The sequence below is a fragment of the Haliotis rufescens genome, unplaced genomic scaffold, assembly GCF_023055435.1.
Source record: "Haliotis rufescens isolate VD_foot unplaced genomic scaffold, xgHalRufe1.0.p SCAF_39, whole genome shotgun sequence".
Classification (NCBI taxonomy): domain Eukaryota; kingdom Metazoa; phylum Mollusca; class Gastropoda; order Lepetellida; family Haliotidae; genus Haliotis; species Haliotis rufescens.
In genome coordinates, this window is record NW_025964101.1 from 2,466,553 (window position 1) to 2,482,883 (window position 16,331).

General features: G+C 42.6%; 1 protein-coding gene across 2 annotated transcripts in view; it reads right to left on the reverse strand.

The window, feature by feature from the left end:
* LOC124147207 (exportin-7-like) overlaps positions 1-16,331 on the reverse strand; it is a 43,847-nt gene that overhangs the window by 14,830 nt on the left and 12,686 nt on the right. For both annotated transcript variants that reach the window (XM_046517842.2, XM_046517841.2), the window contains exons 9-20: positions 13,289-13,362; positions 12,285-12,404; positions 11,040-11,186; positions 10,295-10,467; positions 9,712-9,769; positions 9,010-9,142; positions 7,145-7,250; positions 5,678-5,813; positions 5,276-5,349; positions 5,022-5,166; positions 2,941-3,097; positions 1,262-1,329 (exon numbers count right to left, since the gene is read on the reverse strand). In XM_046517842.2, the coding sequence (XP_046373798.1) occupies positions 1,262-1,329; positions 2,941-3,097; positions 5,022-5,166; positions 5,276-5,349; positions 5,678-5,813; positions 7,145-7,250; positions 9,010-9,142; positions 9,712-9,769; positions 10,295-10,467; positions 11,040-11,186; positions 12,285-12,404; positions 13,289-13,362 (1,391 nt within the window). The remainder of the gene's footprint in view (positions 1-1,261; positions 1,330-2,940; positions 3,098-5,021; positions 5,167-5,275; positions 5,350-5,677; positions 5,814-7,144; positions 7,251-9,009; positions 9,143-9,711; positions 9,770-10,294; positions 10,468-11,039; positions 11,187-12,284; positions 12,405-13,288; positions 13,363-16,331) is intronic.

The following is a 16,331-nucleotide window of genomic DNA, read 5'->3' on the forward strand; positions in this document are numbered from 1 at the left end:
CTCTGCAGGCAAGGTCATGCTCACGGTGTTTTGGGACCAGCGCGGAGTAGTGATGATGGATTTCTTGGCAAAGGGTACCACAATTACAAGAGCTTATTATGCTTCACTGCTGCGGAAATTGCGGGATGCTATCAAGCTTAAGAGGCGTGATATGCTGACCAAGGGTGTCCGTCTCCTGCAAGACAATGCTCCAGAACACAACTCTCATGTTGCCCAGACAGAAGCACGGTCCTGTGGCTATGAAATCCTTCCACATCCTCCTTACTCTCCCGACCTTGCACCATCTGACTTCCACCTCTTTCCAACCATGAAGTCATTTTTGAAGGGAAAACGTTTCACAGATGATGAAACACTGATTTCTGAAGTCAAGTCCTGGTTTGAGATGCAAAATGAGGGCTTTTACAAGCGAGGTCTCCATAGTTGCATAAAACAGTGGGAGAAGTGTGTAACTCTTGGTGGTTCCTATGTGGAGAAAAAGTAACACCTGTGCCAAGTTTCATACCACTAGGTCCATCGGAAGTGGGTCAGGAGAAATCTTTAATTAACACCCCTCGTAACTTGCGTACTTCAGTATGCATTTGCTGACATGCTTCTTCTGGTGTTGTGTTCTCACGATTATGTCTTTGCATTGCAAAACAAAATCAAATCTCTTTGTATGCGAGTATTATGCACACACTGGTTTTGGTTTAGTTGTTTTACGCTTCACTCAAAAATATTCCAGCTATATGTCGGCGGTCTGTAAATAATCAAATCTGGACCAGACAATCCAGTGATTGATATCATGGGTATCGATCTATTGGGATATGATGACATGCATGAACCAAGTCAGTGAGCCTGCCCACCCGATCCAGTTTGTCTCCTCTTACAACAAGCATAGTCGCCTCTCATGGCAAAAATGGGTTGCTGAAGACCTAATCTAACCCGGATCTTCACAGAAGTCAAATATTGTATTCCAGTATTTCACTCAAGGAATAAGTTCATGTATAGAGGCCCTTCCCAGGTTGATTGTACAGAACTGTTACAGTGTTTCAAATTTCAGCTTTATCACATAGGGCCAGAAAACTCATGGGTGACATCCTAAGCAACTAGCCATGCCTCAGACAAACTATCTGGTGACACAGTACCCATCCCATACTCATCAAGGCAGCTCTTCAGACAAGCATAGGTTGAAGTGACAAGTGGCATCTACAGGGTAGCAGACCTTCGTACAGCCGAGAGTAACTCAATTTTACATTGACAAAAAAATTAATTTCTCCCATACCTTTGCGCCTTCAACATCCATGGCTGATGTACCATTAGAAAGCAGATTCCCCACCGCATCAAACGCAGCTGAAACCAAGTTTAAGTAAGCAAGTTAATATGGTTAACAGTAATTTTTTTGGCTGTTTGCTTAAGGCTGTTTGTTTGTTGTTTAACACTCTAGACCTGAGAATCCAGTGATTGATATTGTTAGCAATGGTTCACCATCAACCAAGTCAAGAAATCTGACGTCCCAATCCATTTGGTCACCCCTTACAACAAGCATAGGTTTCGTAGACTCTTACCCAGACTCCCCGACCACCCGATCCATTTGGTCACCCTTACAACAAGCATAGGTTTCGTAGACTCTAACCCAGACTCCCCGACCTCCCGATCCATTTGGTCACCCTTACAACAAGCATAGGTTTCGTAGACTTACCCAGACTCCCCGACCTCCCGATCTGGTCACCCTTACAACAAGCATAGGTTTCGTAGACTCTAACCCAGACTCCCCGACCTCCCGATCCATTTGGTCACCCTTACAACAAGCATAGGTTTCGTAGACTCTAACCCAGACTCCCTGACCTCCCGATCCATTTGGTCACCCCTTACAACAAGCATAGGTTTCGTAGACTCTAACCCAGACTCCCCGACCTCCCGGTCCATTTGGTCACCCCTTACAACAAGCATAGGTTTCGTAGACTCTAACCCAGACTCCCCGACCTCCCGATCCATTTGGTCGCCCCTTACAACAAGCATAGGTTTCGTAGAGTCTAACCCAGACTCCCCGACCTCCCGATCCATTTGGTCACCCTTACAACAAGCATAGGTTTCGTAGACTTACCCAGACTCCCCGACCTCCCGATCTGGTCACCCTTACAACAAGCATAGGTTTCGTAGACTCTAACCCAGACTCCCCGACCTCCCGATCCATTTGGTCACCCTTACAACAAGCATAGGTTTCGTAGACTTACCCAGACTCCCCGACCTCAGGATCTGGTCACCCTTACAACAAGCATAGGTTTCGTAGACTCTAACCCAGACTCCCCGACCTCCCGATCCATTTGGTCACCCTTACAACAAGCATAGGTTTCGTAGACTCTAACCCAGACTCCCCGACCTCCCGATCCATTTGGTCACCCTTACAACAAGCATAGGTTTCGTAGACTTACCCAGACTCCCCGACCTCCCGATCTGGTCACCCTTACAACAAGCATAGGTTTCGTAGACTCTAACCCAGACTCCCCGACCTCCCGATCCATTTGGTCACCCTTACAACAAGCATAGGTTTCGTAGACTTACCCAGACTCCCCGACCTCAGGATCTGGTCACCCTTACAACAAGCATAGGTTTCGTAGACTCTAACCCAGACTCCCCGACCTCCCGATCCATTTGGTCACCCTTACAACAAGCATAGGTTTCGTAGACTCTAACCCAGACTCCCCGACCTCCCGATCCATTTGGTCGCCCCTTACAACAAGCATAGGTTTCGTAGAGTCTAACACAGACTCCCCGACCTCCCGATCCATTTGGTCGCCCCTTACAACAAGCATAGGTTTCATAGACTCTAACCCAGTCTCCCCGACCTCCCGATCCCCTTTTACACTTTAGTTTGCTAAGCATACAAGTGACCAGTTCTACTCGAGGGAAATAGGCATGACACGAGACATCTGGGAAATATAAGGCAACAGTTTTCAGTACCTGTAAGAGGCATCATGAACTGGTCAAACTTCTCCTCATCTTCTCCAAGGTCCACCAGCAGCAGACGTCCCAGGGCTGTGTAGAACGTTGTCCGACATCGCATGTCTGCCACTGGACTACTCCCAGCTGTGATGCCCAGAAACGGGAAGTGCTCGCTCTGCCAGAACATATCAAACAATATCTGATTTCACTCATCAATTATGCATCAGCTAACCCTATCAGTCCACTGGTCCAGCAGTAAATATGACATTATCATCTTATAGTCGAAATTTTGACCAAATTTCTATGTTCATTTAGGACTAAACGATGTCCATAACCGTTTGTTCGTTCGCTCGTTTGTTGTTTAACGCCGCACTCAGCAATATTCCACCTTTATGACGGCTGTCTGTAAATAATCAAGTCTGGACCAGACAATCCAGTGATTGACATCATGAGCATGGATCCACACAATTGGGATCAATGACGTGCATCAACCAAGTCAGCGAACCTGACCACCCGATCCTGCCAGTCGCTTCTTACGACAAGCATAGTCTCCTTTTACGGCAAGCATGGGTTGCTGAAGACCTATTCTAGCCCGGATCTTCAACGGTCTGTCCATAACCGAACAATGTCTTTGCATGTTTGTCATTGCAAGAGGCTGGGAAGTAGCTAGTCTATATATAGTCAAGCTTTACCATTGGTTGATTTGAATCACATGATAGTCTCCGAGCCAAGAAATGAACAATGACAAATCATTTGTTTGAGGCTATCATCACAGCAAGGCAGACAAATCTTTTCATATGTTTTTATGAGGGGGGAGGGGGTAAGGGGGAGAGAGAGATACGGGGGAGGGCGGGGATCAAAAGGGGTAAAATGAAAAAGAGATTCAGAAGATGTTGGTGGTGAAGACACAATAATTATAAATGATGATAAACAGTTCTACGTCCAGCAAGATTCACGCTAAAATTAAGTCAAGAATGAAAAAGTTTCTGAGCGACTGGTTGAATGAATTCCAAAGGCTGCAACACGTGTCAGAAAGAATTTTAGAGTTTTCTGTGTTCTAATACGTCCCTTCATGAAACCACTTACTTTTGCAGCCTCACAAACTCTACAGTACAAAAATATCATCCCCAAAGTGATCTTCACCTGTTCACAACTTGCAATATTGGAAGGAAGAAATATCAGTGAGCTAAGAAACCTTTTTTGTGATATATTATCCCTAGTATAATTCACAGGACCAGCAAACTAATGAATGTACTGGTATGTGCCAGTCCAGTGAACCGGTGAATTTAGAACTGAACGGACACACTGGAGCCTGACCACCTGATTGATTACATTGCCTCATACACCATTAGGTTGCCGAGGACCTATTCTAAACAGTAAACCCCACAGGGAAGAAGTGAATGTTAACCCATGATGTATGTCCCCTATATTCAAACCTGGAATCCCTTCAGGGTTGACAGAACATGGGCTACACGAGCAACCCACTAGAAGTGAGATGATATAATGATGCAATCCCGATTTTTTACTTCTCAATACAAGAAGCGATCACAATTGCACTCAAAGTAAAAAGTATAGATTCGTACCTTAAATGTAGTCTTTAATAAATGTTACACCAAACACTAATTACTAGTGAAAACGTAAATATTTTCATCCATTGTGCCATACTTTAGACTCCCAACTGTAAAACGTTTGTGTGACAGGTATTTGGCCATCCAGTTTATAAAAAAGATGGCTTACTCACCACAGATAACAGCACATGAAAGTATCGTGATACATATCAGATCATAAGCAAGGTATCGTGATATGAATCGGATTGTGAACAAGGTGTTGTGATACGTATCGGATCGTGAACAAGGTGTTGTGATACGTATCGGTTCATGAACAAGGTATTGTGATACGTAAGGGATCGTGAACAAGGTATTGTGATACGTATCGAATCGTGAGCAAGGTATCGTGATACGTATCGGATCGTGAACAAGGTATCGAGATACGCATCGGATCGTGAACAAGGTAGCATGATACGTATCGGATCAAGAACAAGGTATCACGATACATATCGGATGGCACAGTTGGTGTATCATCCCAGGCGTACTACCCACCGTGTGGTTATTCAGCATGAACTGTACAGCTTCCAGCTTGACCAGCTTCCTGACACTGCTGTAGCCCACGGACAGGTCACTTAGCAGCGTCAGTGTCTTGGAGATGATCTGCTCACTTCGCCCCCAATACTTCAAATTAGTTATTCTGAAACAAACACACAGATTTGGGTAAGAAACATTCAAATATGAACAAGTCTCCCATTACTCAATGCTTACGAAGTAGAAGCAACTACAAATAATGTTTAATCACTTACATTTTGCCGATAAATACACTAAGCACCATTGGTTCATCACTAAGGCCAAGAACTTCTGACAATCTCCGATACACCTGAAAAAGAAGAAAAATTAAGTCTATTTTCACAGGGAAACAAGAACACATAGAGCAGGGAGTTCATTATTTACAAAGTTTGGGGGGAAAATCATTAATTTGGCCAAAATTGGGATATTGTTGTGCTTATATTTTGGATTCAAATTTCAGGCCTTTCTAGACATTTCATAAAAATATTAAGGCCATTACAAGGCAGATTCAAATTTCAGGCCTTTCCAAGCCTGCTTCAGGGTGTAAGGATTTTTTAAGGCGGATTCAAGTTAACGGTCTGTTTAAGGGCGGGACCAGGCTGACTGCCAAATATCAACCTGTGCGAACCTTGACCTACCTTTGATGTTTTCTGGACCTGGTCACCCACATATATTTTCCTGAATTGTTCAAAGAAACTAAGTATTGCTATGTCCAACTTCTCACAGCCCCCCTGGGTTAACCTGGAGTCTGTCAGGTTCATAAGTTGGAGCACTCTGAAACATGTGGAACCAGGGTATGTAGCTCAGTAGCAACCAACTGGAGTGGGTTTAATCTAACATTGAAATACGACACAATCTGGTGGTCCTTAACTTCTTTTGAGTTGCATAGAAAAACACTCTGCTTGGAGCAATTCTTTGGTCTTGTCATTGCCTGGAGACTTTTTATATAGGGAAATTTATTGTTGAACCAGAAAGTAAATTGAAATGCCAACATAATAGTTGTGATGTTAGTTAGAGCTACTGACAAGATTTTCAAAACATTTGTGTGACAACACACGAACCTCGCCGACACAGACTTGTGTTTGCAGTCTCATATCATCATTACTTACAGTGAAAAGAATTCATCAAAAAGAGTCTTGGTAAGTGGTCTTAGCTTAACAATTTCAATTGTGGCGTCTGGTTGATGTATGTAATGTGGTATGTAGTTTTACGTCATGGCTGTGTATTGATGTGATATCAGAAGCATACAAAGCGAGAAGGGGCGGTCAGGTAGCCTAGTGGTTAAAGCGTTCGCTTGTCACGCCGAAGACCCGGGTTCGATTCCTGACATGGGTACAATGTGTGAAGCCCATTTCTGGTGTCCCCTGCCGTGATATTGCTGGAATATTGCAAAAGCGGCTTAAAACCCCACCCACTCACTCACTACAAAGCGAGAAAAAAAAGGGAGCTGGAGTCCAATAAGTAGCAAACAGGAAGACAGTAATAAGTGAGTGAGTGCGGGTTTCAGGCCACTTTTAGCAATAGTCCCGGCAGGGGACACCAGAAATGGGCTTCACACATTGTACCCATGTCGGGAACCAAACTCAGGTCTTCGGCGTGACAAGCAAATGCTTTAACCACTAGGCTATCCCACCGCCAAAACTGGATAATAGGACAGCACAGTATTACTAATATACTGCAACATGTTTTTCAAACAATACATATTACAAAATCTTGTGTTCCAGATTATTGGATAAAAAAAGATAAGAAATTTCATTACTATTTGTATTGTTTAACCTCAAATCTACACAGAAATTTATTCACAATGATGTTTCTTTTCGAAATTGGCAAAACAGCTGAAACATGGGAATGATTTTTGTCTCGCCATGTTATCTCCCCTTTATCCATGACCACAAAATGGTGGTGACTGGCCATGCTGAGTAATATTTACTTTAGTCAGTAGAAAATAGGATCTGCATGTACAATCTGTGTCAACCAGTATCAAACACTTTAGCTCCTATATATCGCAATACAGATGCCTTTATCGCAATATATTTCAACAAAATGTTTTGGCCAATACACAGCCCTAACGGACAAGTCAGTACTATGAGAGTCATGCTACTCACCTACACACAAGCTCTCCATCCATCGCATCATGTTCATCTGTACTTGCAAACGATACCCGCCCCCCTATCACAGAGCCAATTATATACACCAGCCATGTCAAGCGGCCTGTGGAACAACAAAGCATGTATTACCTTAAAACATCTTCAGACATGTCAAAAAATATTATTGAACCACTAGACCATATTCATCAGGGCAATCAATTTTTTATCTAGTCTAGAAAAATATCTTGCTGCTTAGGCTAAAAAAATAATAGTCTTGGTTCTCAGGCACTCCCCGCATCATCACAAAGTCTGCTGCATGTTTCGTTTTTATTTCCATTTTCAAAAACAAAAAAGGTTCTTATACTTAAAAACAATGCAATCCCATTTAGCACAGAATTACTTCCCTTTACATGTGCACTGCTTTACTGTGCATCTCGTGTTAATAATATGGTCATGGCAGCAATAGGAGTTTGTATGCTTGTTTATATAGGGAGGCCCTTTCCCAGGTTGATGGTACACAACTGTTTATTTGGTTACATACTAGTTTGAACAAGCAAAAAAAAACACCTATATTTTCAAAAGTCGTTGCTCGAGAACCAATTCTTTTAAAAAAAATTAAGTCTTACAAAGCTCAGCTCAAAATAGCCCATATATATATGAATATCAAAATCTACTTCTGACTAATGGACTCTACATGCTCCAAAGGAGGTGAAGTGAAATGGGGTTAAACATTGCATTAACATGATTAAGATTAATTCACTTATACAGTGATGAGAATGAACAGTGTGGCTGCTTGAACTAGTCCTTTCAAATGCCAGTTTTTAATTTCTAGCCCATGGAGATACCATGCCAATTTTGACACAGAAACCCCACACTAGAGCTTGACTCCGAGCCAACCAGTCCTTGTTTTATTCCCTTACTGCTGAACACCAGGCAGGGTAACAAGTAGTACCATCTTTGGTATGACACAGGAGAGGATCAAACCACCAACCTACGGAGGTGGTCAGACTCAAAAGCTAGGGCAGAGACTGATACTGCAGTCAGCATTATTCCAGCTGACATAGCGACCTGCATACCATCCAGTCTAGACCAGACCAGTATGACAGCACAAGCAGTCACCCATGGCATCCATGTACCATAGCACGCAATATGCCAAGTCAGTGAGACTGACCACCCTGACCTATTTAGTCATCTTTTAGGACAAGCTGGGAACCTATTTTCCCCCAGAATCATCATTACTGATTCAATAACGTCCAAACATCAGCAAACATATTTGTTTTTGCTTCTGTGTACCAAGTTTACAAGAGTTTCACTGCTTAAGCATGAGAAACAGAGCAACTCCCCCAAAACATCCGTCAAATGTTCAGGGAGTTTTCATTAATGCTGAACTGAACACCATTACAGTGATATCACAGAGTGTCAGTTTGATGTGAGGAGGACAAAGTGATGCAGATCCAGGACCTATACGACTTTGGTTGGTTGGTTGGTTTGTTGTTTAACGCCGCACTCAGCAATATTCCAGCTATATGATGGCGGTCTGTAAATAATCGAGTCTGGACCAGACAATCCAGTGATTGATAGCATGAGCATCGATCCACGCAAATTGGGATCGATGACATGCATCAACCAAGTCAGCGAGCCTGACCACCCAATCCCGTAAGTTGCCTTTTACAACAAGCAGAGTCACGGAAGACCTATTCTACCCCGGAATCTTCACGGGTCACGACTTTGGTGAAACCACAAGTACAATATGGTGCTAACAAACCAAGAAACGTGATGATCGATTTGAACTCATGATCATAGGTCTCTAGTAGGACAAAGGCTAAAAAAAATATATTCTTGGCTCTCAGGCACCACCGCAGACAGAGTGTAGAGTCACTCACCCTCTTGCACGGCTAACTCCATGCGAGTATTCCCGGCAGCTACCAGGTCCTGGTATCTTTGTGCGGAGTCATCAAACATCTGAACCAGCAAAGCACACGTCTTCTCATACTCGCACCTCCCTATCGTGGATAACTGAAACACAGACAATCATAGCGTAGCTGTAAACCAATGTAGCCGAGGACTGATTTACTGTACATGGAGCGAACTCTCCCATTGTAATTGACTAGTGAAAAGTGCAAGTGGGCTTATGGGCAAGTGTATGTGAAATACATGCATTGTCAAGTTTAGAAGGTCTTAATTTTTTTATTTATCGTGAATTGTATCATATATACATCATGACTATTAATAAAAGACGTCAATTGAATTTATTCCAACACCTTGAATTCCAGCTCTTACTTAGACATCTACCTACAATGAGAAGATATTCCATATGGCTAAGAGTGAGTGGGTGAGTGAGTGAGTGAAGGGTGTGAGTGAATAAGTGAGTGCAGCTGTAGACATAGAATTTAACATTGATCTATTGCTGATTTCAAAAGTCGTACAAACTTAAATTACTTTGTTGGTCTCCACAATAACACTAGACCACAGGACCAGCATTTATTTAATTACACTTGTCCTTAAATAAATGCTCGACACTAACACTGGTCTGCTGGTCAGAGTGTATATATTTTCCCCAGTCCATCAACACCGACATCACTCACTTGTTCTAGCTGCTGACTGATCATCCCATGGTCATCCAACGGATCTTCTAAACCCTCTCTGCAACAAACAATTCATTGTTAGTACCAAGCCCATCTTTAATATATGGCTGCCATCTTAACAAGTTTTCCATTGAATGCTGTCTCAAACCAGAGTCCATGATTAGACACACCACAGCCAACTTATTTTGTAAATGAAATCACACAAGGACAAGGCAAACCCATGGCTGATAGCACAATGGTACCAGAATCCCCAGAAATACAAACACGTCAGAATACATCATTTCAGATAACAATTGTCTGTCAATGATAGGCCAATCGTGAAGTTCCAGGCAAGAATTGGCCTTCAGCAACACTTGCTTGTCATAAGATCAGGATCAGGTGGTCAGGCTCCCTGACTTGGTTGATGCATGTTATCATATCCCAATTGGATTGTCTTGTCCTGACATGAGTATTTACAGACCGCCATCATATTACTGGAATATTCCTGAGTGCGGCGTTAAATAAACAAACAATAATTGCCAACACCTTTCACAATGTTACTTCGTTCACATAACCAGCACAATTCCCCATGACAGGAGCTCACCTTATGACGACGTGAACAGACTCGAGGCGTGAGCTGATGTATGCCTTGGTGACCTCCGGCGTGTACGTCTCCAACAGGTGGGGCTCTGACGCCTTGACGTAGGGGACTGAGGCCACCATCCTCTGCCACAGACTCAGCAGGTAGTGGACACTGTTCGGGGCAAACTGCCACATCTGTACCAGACAGAGCAACACATCAGACAATCTATTACTCCAATATGGTACCTCTCTGCATGAACATCTGACAAAATTCATTTTTTATTTTAACGAAAGGAAACCCACACAGAATACAAATTTTCCTTCAACGGAGTGAGTGAGTGATGACGCCGCTTTTAGCAATACTCCAGCAAAATCACGGCGGGGGACACCAGAAATGGGCTTCACACATTATACCCCTGTCGGGAATCGAACATTTTAACCACAAGGCTATCCCACTATTGAGTGAAGATGCCATGGCGTTGAGCATGTGTGGGGGTACTTTGTTATGCCTGAAAGGATATCTGTTGTGTCAATAGCATCAGCCACCATGTTGGGGTAACAATGACTCACAATTAGCCAAGTCAAAAATAATCAGCCTGATCGTTAAAAAACCCTAATAATTTACCATTACAGTTGGCTTTGTCCTGACAATTCCTGTACTTAAGTTAGAAAAAAGAACTGATAACACATTTGCAGCATAAAATAATTAAATTGCGTAACTAAGGCTTGGGTTACCTCTTAGTATCTGGGGTTACAGTATGTCTTACCTGCAAACTAGTCACTGTGAATTCCGCTACAAGTTTGATGATTTCGGAGTAGTTATCAACTTTGACTAGTTCCCCCAGCTGGTAATTGGATTTCAGGCGAGCAAGGAGACGGCAGAACTCGTGGTAATTGCTGGGGTCAGACAAACCCTGGAAAAACACAAGCCACTCACATTCAATTTATGAAGTTTTCCTACAAAGCTCAGCTTTCATTCTAACACCTATTCTACACATCAGCAATATATCCACACACACCTAGAACAAAGTTACGCATCACATTCGACATATTTCTCTCTATATATGATGGATTTCTGGAGATTAGAACATGCACTTGCAATTTGATGATGTAAATTTGACATTATTTTTGAGAGGGAAATGTCTAGTGAGTTGTTCCCCATAGACATGATAGATGTAGCTGGGCAACATTGATAAACGCAATGGCCCAAATGATCGCACCCAAAAGTGGGAGAGATAGGACAAATGGTATTAGGAGAAAGGTACAGATAATCGACAACTCAAAATGGACTTGTCTGACATTGCCGAGGTTGGATTGTATTCAGGGAGTCATCATTATTTAAATACGGGTAAATATTCTTAAAGCTTGTACATTTTTTTTCACTTCCTTAAAGATGATCTACGTCATGCTGATATCTCAAATAAGAACGAAATGACTTGTGGTCTTTGTTTATCGTGCAATAAAACACTATGATGTGACCCATAATAGGATGTCCCCAGATCATTGTTTAGCGGAAACGTGCACAAAGACGTGATAATGAGATTGTTCCAAAAGGTCCATGGAAGTTCAGGATGTGAGAAAACAAAAAAAGGAGTGCAGCCCGGCTTGTGCCCAGACCTTGTTCCACAAAGTAATCTTAGCGCAAAGACTGCCCCAAGTCCATGTTAAAGTATGTGCGTTACGATCGTCTTAGCGCTACGATTGCAACCCATCAACCCAACAAATACCGTACATCACCATCTAAAAAGTGACCCCGTGTATAAGGCGACGCCCCCCCCCTGTACAAGCATTCAAAAATCGATGCTAACTTAAATACCCCATCTATAAAGCAAATCAGAATGAAGCACATCACCAGCGAATACACAATCCCTACATCTGCAATAAAAATGAGTTTGTCTTCCACAGAAAAAATGACATCGTACATTGAAAAACAATACTTTGAACCATAAGGTTCCTTTCAAATTCTTCATGTTCTAGTTTACTTATCAGTAAGGATTCCTTAAACCTGCTACCTGTGGATTATCTAGAATTCCCCTGACCCCTCGGACAAGGCTGTTGAGGAACTTGGCTCTCTCTGTGTTGTTGAACAACGACCTCCTTACAGAGGCAATCTGCACAAGGCAAGACAGGGCCTGCAAACAGAAAGTTAGTTTGCTACATACACAACCTGTAAACATGGCATTATTTAAAAACTTTCACTTTCAGTTCATTAGTTTATGGATCTTCACAGTATGCAAAACTTTCTGAGTTCAAGATTAAAGCAAATAATTGATACAAAACAACGCTTCTGTATTTTTTCATGCTAGGGAATTACAAGGTGGTCCGTCAGTGTTTACGGCATTTCAAGAATACTTCTTCATGGAACACTTATGAACATCAAAATGTGTCGTTCATGTGCTTGTCAGTCAGTTTCACGTTCACAAGACTTGCCTCTCATCTAATGGGATAGTTGTAATAGAGTAAACTGCATGTTACATTATTTTTTCAAACCAACTCTGTATTTAGCACATTTAACTTGTTTGTTTTTTACGCCACACTCGGCAATATTTCAGTTGAATGATGATGGCCAGTGTTTGTTTATCGAGTCTGGACCAGACAATCCAGTGATTGACATCATAAGTATCGATCCACACAATTGGGATACAATGACATGCATTAACCAAGTCAGCAAGCCTGACCACCCGATCCCGTTAGTCTCGTTTTACGGTAAGCATGGGTTGCTGAAGACATATTCTACCCCGGATCTTCACGGGAGGAGAAAAGCATGGGTTGCTGAAGACCTATTCTACCCCGGATCTTCACGGGAGGAGAAAAGCATGGGTTGCTGAAGACCTATTCTACCCCGGATCTTCACGGGAGACAAGCATGGGTTGCTGAAGACCTATTCTACCCCAGATCTTCACAGGTCTGATGGCCAGTGAAGAAGAAACAAGTCTGGACCAGACAAACCAATGATTGATAGTATGTGCAATGTCCCACACCCTTGGGTCAACTCAACTAAGTCAGAACAGCCTACCATTGGTGACAGGGATGTGGGTAGACCGGAGTACAAGTCAAAGAAGAGCTGAAGTGTGCTGAAGTCTAGGAAGGCTGAAATAAAAATGTTCACCAGTGTCAAAAATGAATTGAATCTCCAGTATTACATGAACCTATTTTGTTATAAGTCTTAAAATGACAATCCAATTGTTTACATATTTCATTTAGATTGTAGTAATACCATGATCTCTCGTGAATGATGCACAGAGAGACAGGCGGGGCTAGTGGGCCCACATTACAACATGTCTTGTATAGACAATACCTGTTCCCCAGTATTACAAGAGCCTGTTCCCCAGTATAACAAGTACCTGTTCCCCAGTATTACAAGAGCCTGTTCCCCAGTATAACAAGTACCTGTTCCCCAGTATTACAAGAGCCTGTTCCCCAGTATAACAAGTACCTGTTCCCCAGTATTATAAGTACCTGTTCCCCTGTATTACAAGTACCTGTTCCCCAGTATTACAAGTACATGTTCCCCAGTATTATAAGTACCTGTTCCCCTGTATTACAAGTACCTGTTCCCCTGTATAACAAGTACATGTTCCCCAGTATTATAAGTACCTGTTCCCCTGTATTACAAGTACCTGTTCCCCTGTATAACAAGTACGTTCCCCAGTATTACAAGTACCTGTTCCCAGTATAACAAGAACCTGTTCCCTAGTATTACAAGTACCTGTTCCCCAGTATTACAAGTACCTGTTCCCAGTATAACAAGAACCTGTTCCCTAGTATTACAAGTACCTGTTCACCAGAATTACAAGAGCCTGTTCCCCAGTATTACAAGTACTTGTTCCCCAGTATAACAGATAACCGTTCCCCAGTATTACAAGTACCTGTTCCCCAGTATTACAAGTACGTTCCCCAGTATTACAAGTACCTGTTCCCAGTATAACAAGAACCTGTTCCCTAGTATTACAAGTACCTGTTCACCAGAATTACAAGTACATGTTCCCCAGTATTACAAGTACCTGTTCCCCAGTATATCAGATACCCGTTCCCCAGTATTACAAGTACCTGTTCCCCTGTATTACAAGTACCTGTTCCCCTGTATTACAAGTACCTGTTCCCCAGTATTACAAGTACATATTCCCCTGTATTACAAGAAACTGTTCCCAGTATAACAAGTACATGCTCCCCAGTATTACAAGTACCTGTTCCCCAGTATTACAAGTACCTGTTCCCCTGTATTACAAGTACATGTTCCCCAGTATTACAAGAACCTGTTCCCCAGTTTTACAAGAACCTGTTGCCCGGTATTACAAGTACCTGTTCCCCAGTATTACAAGTACCTGTTCCCCAGTATTACAAGTACCTGTTCCCCAGTTTTACAAGAGCCTGTACAACTACCTGTTCCCCAGTATTACAAGTACATGTTCCCTAGTATTACAAGAACATGTTCCCCAGTATTACAAGCACATGTTCCCAGTATTACAAGCACCTGTTCCCAGTATTACAAGTACCTGTTCCCTAGTATTACAAGAACCTGTTCCCCAGTATTACAAGCACCTGTTCCCAGTATTACAAGCACCTGTTCCCCAGTATTACAAGCACCTGTTCCCAGTATTACAAGTACCTGTTCCCCAGTTTTACAAGAGCCTGTACAACTACCTGTTCCCCAGTATTACAAGCACCTGTTCCCTAGTATTACAAGAACCTGTTCCCCAGTATTATAAGTACCTGTTCCCAGTATTACAAGTACCTGTTCCCCAGTATTACAAGCACCTGTTCCCAGTATTACAAGTACCTGTTCCCCAGTTTTACAAGAGCCTGTACAACTACCTGTTCCCCAGTATTACAAGTACCTGTTCCCCTGTATTACAAGTACCTGTTCCCCAGTGTTACAAGTACATGTTCCCCTGTATTACAAGTACCTGTTCCCCAGTATTACAAGTACATATTCCCCAGTATTACAAGAAACTGTTCCCAGTATAACAAGTACATGTTCCCCAGTATTACAAGTACCTGTTCCCCTGTATTACAAGTACCTGTTCCCCTGTATTACAAGTACATGTTCCCCAGTATTACAAGAACCTGTTCCCCAGTTTTACAAGAACCTGTTGCCCGGTATTACAAGTACCTGTTCCCCAGTATTACAAGTACCTGTTCCCCAGTATTACAAGTACCTGTTCCCCAGTTTTACAAGAGCCTGTACAACTACCTGTTCCCCAGTATTACAAGTACATGTTCCCTAGTATTACAAGAACATGTTCCCCAGTATTACAAGCACATGTTCCCAGTATTACAAGCACCTGTTCCCAGTATTACAAGTACCTGTTCCCTAGTATTACAAGAACCTGTTCCCCAGTATTACAAGCACCTGTTCCCAGTATTACAAGCACCTGTTCCCAGTATTACAAGTACCTGTTCCCCAGTTTTACAAGAGCCTGTACAACTACCTGTTCCCCAGTATTACAAGCACCTGTTCCCTAGTATTACAAGAACCTGTTCCCCCGTATTATAAGTACCTGTTCCCAGTATTACAAGTACCTGTTCCCCAGTATTACAAGCACCTGTTCCCAGTATTACAAGTACCTGTTCCCCAGTTTTACAAGAGCCTGTACAACTACCTGTTCCCCAGTATTACAAGTACCTGTTCCCCTGTATTACAAGTACCTGTTCCCCAGTATTACAAGTACCTGTTCCCCAGTATTACACGCACCTATTCCCAGTATAACAAGTACCTGTTCCCTAGTATTACAAGAACCTGTTCCCCAATATTACAAGCACCTGTTCCCAGTATTACAAGTACCTGTTCCCCAGTTTTACAAGAGCCTGTACAACTACCTGTTCCCCAGTATTACAAGTACCTGTTCCCCTGTATTACAAGTACCTGTTCCCCAGTATTACAAGTACCTGTTCCCCAGTATTACACGCACCTGTTCCCAGTATTACAAGTACCTGTTCTCTAGTATTACAAGAACCTGTTCCCCAATATTACAAGCACCTGTTCCCAGTATTACAAGTACCTGTTCTCCAGTATTACAAGCACCTGTTCCCAGTATTACAAGTACCCGTTCCCAGTA